The 11,239-nt window shown below is 42.1% G+C and overlaps 1 protein-coding gene across 1 annotated transcript; it reads left to right on the forward strand.

The window, feature by feature from the left end:
* Nucleotides 1-3,233: 3,233 nt before the first annotated feature.
* si:ch1073-398f15.1 (cardiomyopathy-associated protein 5) lies at nucleotides 3,234-9,237 on the forward strand. Its single transcript, XM_020457352.2, has 4 exons — nucleotides 3,234-3,900; nucleotides 4,567-4,928; nucleotides 5,033-5,304; nucleotides 5,431-9,237. Exons 1-4 carry the CDS (start codon nucleotides 3,773-3,775, stop codon nucleotides 7,261-7,263), a joined length of 2,595 nt encoding a protein of 864 aa, XP_020312941.1. The 5' UTR covers nucleotides 3,234-3,772; the 3' UTR covers nucleotides 7,264-9,237.
* Nucleotides 9,238-11,239: the final 2,002 nt, after the last annotated feature.

Here is an 11,239-nt window from a genome sequence, read left to right on the forward strand (position 1 = left end):
CGTTGAGGGATAGGTTGTTATTCTGGCACCACCCGGCCAGGTCTCTGACCACTTCCCTATAGGTTGTCTCGTCGTTGTCGGTGATCAGACTGTTATTAACAGCGAGAATCGCAGAATGGTGAACTTACTAAATGACTGAGAGTTTGACTGTGTGATATTAGATTGCTTCTTGTGTAAATATTTTCTGTCTGGATTTTAATGATTTGTTGTGTCATCTGCAAACTTAATGATGGTATTGGAGTCGGGCCTGGCCACGCAGTCGTGGGTGAATAGGGAGTACAGGAGGGAACTGAGTTTTTCCCATTCTTCTCTGCAAATGCTCTCAAGCTCTGTCAGGATGGATGGGGAGCGTCGCTGCACAGCTATTTTCAGATCTCTCCAGAGATGTTCGTCGTTGTCCTGTTGGAAGGATCTCTCTTTGCTCCGTTCATCTTTCCCTCGATCCTGACTAGTCTCTCAGTTCCTGCCGCTGAAAAACATCCCCACAGCATGATGCTGCCATGGTTTGAGAGTCCTTTAGGTGCCCTTTGGCAAACTCCAAGCGGGCTGTCATGTGCCCTTTACTGAGGAGTGGCTTCTGTCTGGCCACTCTACCATAAAGGCCTGATTTTTGGAGTACTGCAGAGATGGTTGTCCTTCTGGAAGGTTCTCCCATCTCCACAGAGGAACTCTGGAACTCTGTCAGAGTGACCATCGGGTTCTTGGTCACCTTCCTGACCAAGGCTATTCTCCAAAGATTGCTCAGTTTGGCCAGACGGCGAGGTTCCAAACTTCTTCCATTTAAGAATGATGGAGGCCACGGTGTTATTGGGGACCTTCAATGGTGCAGAGATGTTTTGGTACCCTAGATCTGTGCCTCGACAAAATCCTGTCTCGGAGCTCTACGGACAATTCCTTCGACCTCATGGCTTGGTTTTTGCTCTGACATGCACTGTCAACTGTGGGACTTTATATAGACAGGTGTGTGCCAAATCATGTCCAATCAATTGCATTTACCACAGGTGGACTCCAATCAAGTTGTAGAAACATCTCAAGGATGATCAATCGAAACAGGATGCACCTGAGCTAAATTTCGAGTCTCATAGCAAATGGTCTGAATACTTATGTAAATAAGGTATTTCTGTTTTTTTATAAATTAGCAAACATTTCTAAAAACCTATTTTTGATTTGTCATTATGGGGTATTTGTGTGTAGATTGATGAGGGAAAAAATAATGTAATCCATTTTAGAATAAGGCTGTAACATAACAAAATGTGGAAAAAGGGAAGGGGTCTGAATACTTTCTGAATGCACTGTGGATCTTATATAATACATTATATAATACATCCAATATAATACAGGTGGAGTGTTGACTTGAGCTTTGAGGATAGCATGGCCATGGCGTGACTAACATAGTGTCAAAAACACAACTCAGGTCAATAACTGAAATCTTAAAATGGTTGAATCTTTCAGTGTTAATGCTAATTATCAAATACTGTTATTACATTTTCCTGGGCTGTTCATGGCTTCACATAAATCACAGATATTGGGGGTGGTATTTCACTGAAACAGAAGATACTCATGCCCTGTCCCTCACATCTGATTGACCACCCGACAAGAGAGGGAGCAGCGAACATTGATATACACTAATCTTCCTAATATTGAGTTGCCCTGCCCACTCCACCAGGACATGGACTATATAAGGTGTTGAAAGCGATCCACAGGATTTTACAAGTTACATCAATAAGGGATCATAGCTTTCAACTGATCAGTCTATGTCCTGGAAAGGGCAGCTGTTCGTAGTGTTTTGTACACTCATTAAGTGTAGAATTAGCACACAGCCAAGGTTTGGATGTCAGGGACATCACTACCGTCAGCACAGTGGAGTCACAGAATCCCAACCCTTCTCTCCTTATCTTCTCCTACTCCTCCCCTCCTTTCCTTTCCTTTCCTTTCCTTTCCTTTCCTTTCCTTTCCTATCCTTCCTCCCCCTTGATTATTCCACTGTTCCAAAACATGTTGACATAGCATTATAGGGTTCTTCTGACTAGATAGATACCTCTCCTCTCCTGTTTCCTCTCAGAAGAGTCAAAACTGAGAACGCTGCAGGACAGGCCAAAAGTGCCTGTCTGTTTTTAGCCTCCAACACCACCACGCCTGCCTGATGTGTTCCGTAACCGTCAACCCAGTTGGTGAAACCCTCACATAATACTTCACACTCCCTTTCCCCACATTCCCTAAACTGGAGGCTCCTAGTCGACTGAGAATATTACAACCATAACCCACAGGGGTCTTAAAAGGGTAGGATGAAGTTACCCGTAGACACTGATCTAAGTTCAGTTTTGTGTTTCCTCCCCTAATTGTTAAAGGCCCAGTGCAGTTAAAATTCAGGAACTTCTAATCAGCCTGTTTGCATGAGCGGGAGTTTCGGCTTCCCTGATGATATCACCAGGCGGTAAATTGGTTAATAGACCAATAACAAAGAGAGTTCCAAAACTCTGCCAATATCAGCAAGATTTAAGTTTTCTCCTCCCAACTCAGACCACTCTCACAGTCATAGTACAATTCTTTTAAAAGCTAATATTAAAACTATTACAATAAAGTACTTAATTGTTATCCAAATGATTTGATATAAAAACATCTGCATTGGGAAAGGGAGATACCTAGTCATTTTTACAACTGAATGCATTCAACTGAAATGTGTCTTATGCTTTTAACCCAACCCCTCTGAATCATAGAGGTGCAAGGGGCTGCCTTTAATCAACATCCACAGCACCCAGGGAACAGTGGGTTAACTGCCTTGCACAGGGGCAGAACCACAGATGTTTACCTTGTCAGCTCTGGGATTTGATCCAGCAACCTTTAAGTTACTGACCCAACACTCTAACCACTAGGCTACCTGCATTCACAGTTTGGATTTTAGGACGGTAATCTTTTCCTAGATATGTTTGTACATTGTTAACCGTTGTAGTAGGAGACTATATCTGAGAAAGAACCCCTGTCATGTGCTCCAACAGCAACCCCCACCCCTCTCCTTGAGTCTCATATTCCCTGTCCAGTATCTGTTTCACATTGCGAATGGAAGGACATTAGCAGATGACACTTTGACATTCAAGTCTCACCAAGACCTGAGAGAGACCCTGTAGGCAGAAATATGATCCTAATTTTAATGTGAAATAAATGTATTGAATTTGATTGGCTTGCATGACTACAGGCTCACTCTACTCTTGCACACTGAGAAGAGAAAGAGAGAGAGAGAGAGAGGCTCTGACCACTGGTGCTGTCCATGGTGCTGGACTTTGAGAAAATTTATTATAATAAGCACGATACTCCCTTGTTAATTATGCACCGCTAAATGACATTCTACATGTGTCAATTTCAACCCTTCTTATCTGCCCTTGTTGTGTCAGACTGGCAGACAGCACCGTGCCAATGGATACAGGCTGGTGACAAGTATTATTTTTAGACCTGGCAAAAAAAATATTTAAAAAGAAGTGGGTGTCTTTTCTGCTGATATTGCTGCAACTGAATATGAAGTCTATAGGTAGCCTACACACCCTGGGTCAGGATACACTTTTCCCCCACGAAAAATAGTTTTGGTCCTGTACTTCAACATTAGTGTCAACTGTCAAGGGATGACACATTTTGAAACCCCGGATGCCGTTCTTTCTATTTCAAGATTACGCTGAGCACAAAATCTCTGAGCAAGTTCTCCAACTTGGAATGTCATCAACGTTGCTCTGTGGAGTGCCGATAAGAAGCCATTGAAAATAGATGAGAAGAACCTGCTACAATGGATACAATGGAAACTGTGGAATGTATCAGGATAGATCCAGATACTCTGACAATGCTAGAGGATGATGTGGACATCACAGAGGGAGTCTGCCAAATCAATGACGAGGTTGAGGATCTCCGCAACAGGTAGCAGCCTATATCCTACATCATTTCTGACATTCTGTACAGCCTACTAGAAGTGAAATCTGAGTCTTTTTCCAAAGTACACTGGCGGTCAGTTTAAGAACACCTACTCATTCAAGGGTTCTTCTTTATTTCTACTATTTTCTACATTGTAGAATAATAGTGAAGACATCAAAACTATGAAATAACACATATGGAATCATGTAGTAACCAAAAAAGTGTTAAAACAAATCTAAATATATTTTAGATTCTTCAAATAGTCACCCTTTGCCTTGATGACAGCTTTGCACACTCTTGAATGAGTAGGTGTTCTAAAACTTTTGACCGGCAGTGTACATTCGCAAAAAACCTTAGCCCCTCCTTCGTCGAGATCACATTAGTGTGGATGAATAGTTAAGGAGATAATTCAATTATTTGATACATGATTGAAAATGATTGCTGTCTCTGAGAATTCCACTTTGTCGAGATAAATCAGAGTTCAATCCATAGTAATCATGTCTTGTTCACATTCCTAGTGAGACAGACAGACAGACAGACAGACAGACAGACAGACGTAGAGGGATCGTCACATACATGAGGCTTTTATTTCAAGTCATTGCCTCAAAATGGGAAAATGTACATTTGCCCCAGTACCTCACCATGTTATCTGTATTATCCCATCTCTTCCAGTTTGCGGTTGGCGGTTCAGGATGAGGCGGTGCGTCCCAAGATGCAGTGCTTAATGATGGACCCCTCCTTCTCCATGGTTACCGTGCAGGGCGAGGACAGCGGCATCCAATGGGAGACCAGCTCTAGCCGCTGCTCCACCCCTTGGGGTTCCGAAGCCGAACCCACCCCTACCATCGCCTCGGAATTCTGCTTTCCCATTAATGAAAGGTCTGTTTCACCTGGATTAGGATCTGGATCAGCAGGTAAAATAACCTTTGTCATGGATGAGGCAATGATGGTGAGGAGGCCAAGGATGAAAATAAGTTGTGGAGGAGGACGCAGGAGCCGGGCTGACAGACGGGGACAGACTCCTCTGCCCACAGGTGATGACTTAGGTCACTGAAAGCAATTAGGTAATGCCTCAAACTCTGATATGCTCAAACTGTAATCTATTGAGACACATTTTTGCATATTTTTCCTTCCTCAGGTGAGTTGGTTGATAAGCCAGAGCTAGTGGAGGTCTCCCTGCCCAATTTGAGGGCAGAGGGAGATGGGGAGGAGGAGGATACGACAGATCCCAAAGAGGAGAAGAAGCAGAGTTTGTTCCGCCTGGTGTCAGAAGGCTCAGAGATCCTGAACATCATGGTTCCTCCCAGGCTGGTGAGCATAGACGAGGAGGAGAGCCAAGTCATGGTGGACAACCTGTCTTACCTGGAGGAATCCACCTTCACCAAACCCAGTAACGAAATCATAGAAGAGGTGACAAACACAATTTAATTAGATCTGTAGACCTTACTCTGTGTATCCATCCATCCATTCAGTCATTCATTCATTTATTTGCTCATTCACTTGTTTGTTTATTCATTTACTGATCCATTCATTCAGGTGTTTGAGGAGGACACCACACCATCAGTGGGGGGTGGAGATCAAACGGTGGAACACACTGACTCCTCCCATCTCACCAGGCCTGATCAGACTGACCCTCCTGGGGCTCCGGTGGCAAAGCAGCCCAGACGAGGAGCCACCAGTGACATGGACTACTTTGAGACATTTACTCAGATGGATGAGCCTGCTCCAGGAGGCCCCACCATGATTGAAGAAAGACAGAAGGAGGAGGAAGCAGACTGTGGAGAGGAAAACCAGCAGGTGAGCGAGGAGCCGGAACAGCTCCAAGATGCCGCACCTGTGACCGAAGACCTGGGAGGTTCCAACACAGGCGTTAGCGGAGAAGAAATCTCCAGTGACCATCTAGATGAGGTGTTCTACGGCGGTATGGACAATATGCCTTCTAAGAACTATCTGGAAGTAGAGGAGGGCGCAGTAGACAAGTCACCCAAGTCCCCCCTGAAGGAGAGTGGATCGGCCCTCTTCGGCAGCGAGGAAACCGTCCTCACCCCCATCTTCCTCCCCTCGGGACCCCCCAAAATCATCAACCCCACTCTGCTAGAAGAGCCTACGGCCATGGCCTTCCTTTACACAGACCTGTACGAAGAGGCAGTGGGCAGCAGGGAAGGAGTGAAGGAGGAAGACACTGAGAGTATGACCTCCGAAAGGTCCTTCCACAGCAGACACTCAGACCGGGAGGCCAGGGGGTACCTGGAGAAGTTTGTCCTGAAGGACGAGACTCCCATGGTGGAGCTGGAAGGGGAACCAGCAGTAGAGGAAGGCTTCAGAACTTGGGCACAGGAACTGTACACGCTGGACAGCTTTCTCTCCCACTCTGATGATAGAGAGATAGAAGGGGAGATCCAGGAGTCTGAGCATGACATGACAGATTTTTTCCGGACGAACGCCAGTTCCTCTCCATCTGATGATCGGTACATCCCATCACTGGATAAAGAAAAGAACTATGCAGAACCTGTGAAGGAGGACAAACATGTTAAGGCAGACAATGTTTTAAAGACGGTGCAGGAAGCACCTCAGCTTCAAGTGGTTAAAGAAGGGAAAACCACAGAGGAGGAGAACAAGAGTCAGGGCGTTGTCACAGATTTAAATGATCCACCACTTTCTGAACCAGAGTCTTTCTCTGAGAGGGCTGGTGGGGGGAGTGTCACTGAGCCCCCCACAGACAAAGACCTCTCATACAAACATGATGCTCCCACAGTGGAACTACAAAAACTCCCACCTCTGAGTGACAGTGGCACAAATCAGGAAGCTCCAAAGCCAGTAGCCCCCCCTAGAAGGAAGCCAGCTGCACCTCAAAAGAGCTCTCTGAAACTAGCGCCACTGGCTCGAGCCCAGACCCCAGTTGAGATCCTAGAGGGAGGTGGAGATAGAGGGAAGGAAGAGAGGGAGGAGGAGAAAGAGAAGGCTTCACCAGCTGAGACTGCTGATGAAGGAGAGGGGGATGGAGAGACAGGACAGAGGGAGGAGGAGGAGAAAGATATGACAACACCAGTTGACGGCTCATCCTCATTTTACCAATCCCAGATTACGCTGCTCTCAAGTATAGCTACCGAACCAGTAAAAGCAGAGGATAAAAAGACTGAATTGGCTGAAGGAAACACAGAACCACCTGAGGAGAGTGACAGCCCCATGCCAGAGGCTGACCCGGTATTGACAGGACAGGACAGTAAAACAGAACCAGCTAAAGGAGAGGCTGAACCAGCTGAGTCAGCCAAGCTAGAAGTTGAACCTACAACAGGACCTAGCCAGACCACTCCTTCCGTTCCTGCCCCAGTGAATGACCCAGCCAAAGGCGGATGCATCATCCTTTAGCCTTATTGGCATTATGCTGCAGCAATTTGAAATTGAGAGGTCAAATGATGAATTGAAGTAAACATTACAGAACTTCATTTTTTTTTCTCAACCTGGTCTCAGAGCATTTCGTACTATTCTGTACATAAATCCGAAACACTGCATTTAGTATGATATGTTATGGGCCGTATGGTATGTATTAATTTGTGGATGATATGTTACGAATTACAATTTGTATTATATTTTATGAATTTGCAATGTACAGTATGTTACAAATTTTCGAACTGTATGATATGTAATGAATTCTAGCTAGGTGGCTAGTGGCTAACGTTAGCTAGCTGGCTAACATTAGGTAGGCTAGGGGTTAGGGTTAAGTTTAGAAGTTCGGTTAAAGAGTTAATGTTAGGGTTAGGGGAAGGATTAGCTAAAAGGGTTAAGGTTGGGGAAGGGTTAGCTAACATGCTAAGTAGTTGCAAAGGAGCTAAAAGTACCAAGTAATTGAAAAGTTGCTAATTAATTCAATGCTAAAGTTGTCTGTGATGTGAAATTGCAACCATTGGGTTGCTAGACGTTCACGCTATATGCCCACCGACCACCCAACTAACCATCCTACTTTAATTTTTGCCTAATAGCCTTTTGTGACTCCCAAACCCGCATGTGGGAGTGTAATCATCGCCTGAAACGAATTAACATAACGCAACGAACATAAATATCCCTAGAAAATATTCCTATTCATGAAAATCACAAATGAAATATGTTGAGACACAGCTTAGCCTTTTGTTAATCACCCTGTCATCTCAGATTTTCAAAATATGCTTTACAGCCAAAGCTAGACAAGCATTTGTGTAAGTTTATCGATAGCCTAGCATAGCATTATGCCTTGCTAGCAGCAGGCAACCTTGTCACGGAAATCAGAAAATAAATCAAATTAAATTGTTTACATTTGATGAACTTCGGATGTTTTCACTCACGAGACTCCCAGGTAGATAGCCAAAGATAATTTTTTCCCAAAATATTATTTTTGTAGGTGCAATAGCTTCGTTTGTTCTTCACGTTTGGCTGAGAAATTGCGGTCACCACAACTATTCCAAATTAGCTCCATAATATCGACAGAAACATGGCAAACGTTGTTTATAATCAATCCTCAAGGTGTTTTTCTAATATCTATTCGATAATATATCAGTCGGGACAAATCGTTTTTCAGTAGGACCGATTGGAGTAATGGCTACCTCTGTATTTTACGCAAGAATCTCTCTCGGAGCCACCATGTGACCACTTACGCAATGTGGCCGCCTACGGCTATTCTTCAACAGAAATGCGTAACACTACGTCACAATGCTGTAGACACCTTGGGGAATACGTAGAAAGCGTAAGCTCGTTGATGGAACATTCACAGCTGAATAGGGACTCATTGGAACGCAGAGCTTTCAAAACCTGGGGGACTTCCGGATTGGATTTTTCTCAGGCTTTCGCCTGCAACATCAGTTCTGTTATACTCACAGACAATATCTTTACAGTTTTGGAAACGTTAGAGTGTTTTCTATCCCAAGCTGTCAATTATATACATATTCTAGCATCTTGTCCTGACAAAATATCCCGTTTAAAACGAGAAACCTTTTTTTTTCCAAAAACGAAAATACTGCCCCCTAGTACCAACCATCTGTCTTATGTAAACATACTAACATACAGTATTATACTAATTTTAGTGTCCTGGATTTACATTTACTATGTTACGTCTATCAGATCAGGCTGTTTTTCTGGATATTTATTTTTATGCATACTTGCTTATTTTACCATTTTTAAACCGTAGCACAGTAGCACTTTTTGGTCTGGTTTCCCGGGCCCAGCCTAAATACTTTCAACTGAGATTCTCTAATAAGCAGTCAGTCAGACTCATATGTAATTGTTAGGTTATTACCATTTAACCATTTCATTACTAAATAAATATCTGATCATTTCTGAACTGTAAAATAAAGTTCTACCCATTTCCCTCTCCTTTTGTATCTAAGAGAGAGGAGTGTACCGTATAGCCGCTGCTCCAGATCATCCAATCTCCTCTGTGTTGATGGATGGTGGCCATTTGAAAAAAACCTGTGTGTGTGTGTCTGTATTCGTGTGTGTGTGTGTTAGAAATAGGAGGTATGAATCACGGAAGGGGAGGGGGGGAATTGGAGAGGTGGGGTTTGTCAAATGAGTAGCCTCTTATACACATTGATGACCTTATAGGAAGGGAGTGTGTGTGTTGTCTTAAGTGCACCCCTTGCCTCCACTCACTGTAAAGGGTTATAAATAACCATCCTTGGCCTGAGCCTGACAACCCCCATCTTGACACCGAGTCTCTGTAACCCTGTTCTCTTCTCAGATTGGTCTAGTAACCATCTTCTTGGATTGGCTCCCACTGCAAATAACCTTGCAGCATAAACACATAGTGTGATATGTACTGTATGTTCAGGTTTCTTATTCCACGTGTAGTATGGATGGAAATGAAATATAAGTTTACACGTTTATCCAAGTGTTCCCTGTGTGTCAGCTTGTTGTTGTGGATGCTCTAACTGAAGACTGAAGCAGCTGCCAACTCAATCTGAGGAACTGAAGTAGATCTGCATACCTGCTCCCTGTCTTGTATTCATGCAGTATTCCTCTTCATTCTCCTATTCATCATGTGTATCTTCCCCTGTGAAGAGTTGATGTGCTTTTCACTGGTTTTCAAAGGGTTTTGCATTGTATTGTGTTATATGGGGCTATAACAGAGATGTTGATAACACATTCACATCACCATCAGCGTGTTTTATTTCACTTTTAGTTTCAGGTGAGATTGTAACATTTTGTTAACATTTTGTTGAAAGGCTTAGTGCCATCTTCTGGCCAAATGGAAAATCGTACGGCCTTTCCCGCACCAGAACGGCAGGAAACGGTAATGCACCAACTGTGCGGTGTGCGCTAGTTACCACAAACACAAAATTATCCAAATTTTATGAGATTTAAAAAAAAAATTTGGTTAGGGTTAGGCATACGGTTAGCAGTGTGGTTAAGTTTAAGGTTAGGTTTAAAAATACATTGTAGAAATAGGAGAGGTTTATGACTGTAGTTACTAGTATAGACTAAACTGCAGTTTAACACCAGGAAATTCCAAATGTCAAGGCAGCAACATTTTCAAATCAAATGAAAACAAAACTATCGAATTAGTCGTTAATTTCATTATTCTCTGTGATAAATTTTATATACACAAAAACACATTTAAAATATATTTTTACTTGAAATCCAATATTTAATAAAATATCTAGAATTAGTCAATAATTTAAAAAAAATTATATTTTAATTAATTAATATTAATATTTTTTTAATTTTATTTTATTGACTAATATATTCTTACAACTCTATTTTAGGTTTGTGCTACTGTAACCCCTGTACTTTATTGTATTTATTTTAATTTAATTTATGAAACTCAGTTCTTGTTATTACATTTTTCTACTTTTAATATTATTTTATGTTTTTCAGAGAACATATACGTGCAGTGATGTCTTATGTTTTTTTTGTTGTATTGTAATTTGAAATGTTACAATAATATATATTTTATATCTATTTTTGAAAAGCAACATTATAGTCCTAGCAGCAGCATTAAGACTTCCGGTTTTCGTATTTTGCCTTCAAAATAAAAGTCCATGGTAAAACGCTGTGTGGATGATACAAATCCCCCCCAAAATTGCAGCTTTGCATAGTGCATAATGTAAAAATTATGTACAAAATATATAATTACATGGGAGAAAATCTAAACTAAAGGTAATTACTATATATAAGATAAATAATATTATAAGGTGAAGCACATTGAAAAATGGTTGGAGCTTTAAGTATAGTAAATAACAATAATTGCCTACTGGTAAAAAAGTATATTAAAAAACAACTTAAAAATATAATTATTTTGATTGTATGATTCTTGTTAATTTTCGTTCTATTGCACAAACAAACTGAACTGTAGAGGGAAAAGGATCGATTGTGT

Source organism: Oncorhynchus kisutch, linkage group LG23 (assembly GCF_002021735.2).
Source record: "Oncorhynchus kisutch isolate 150728-3 linkage group LG23, Okis_V2, whole genome shotgun sequence".
NCBI classification, from domain to species: domain Eukaryota; kingdom Metazoa; phylum Chordata; class Actinopteri; order Salmoniformes; family Salmonidae; genus Oncorhynchus; species Oncorhynchus kisutch.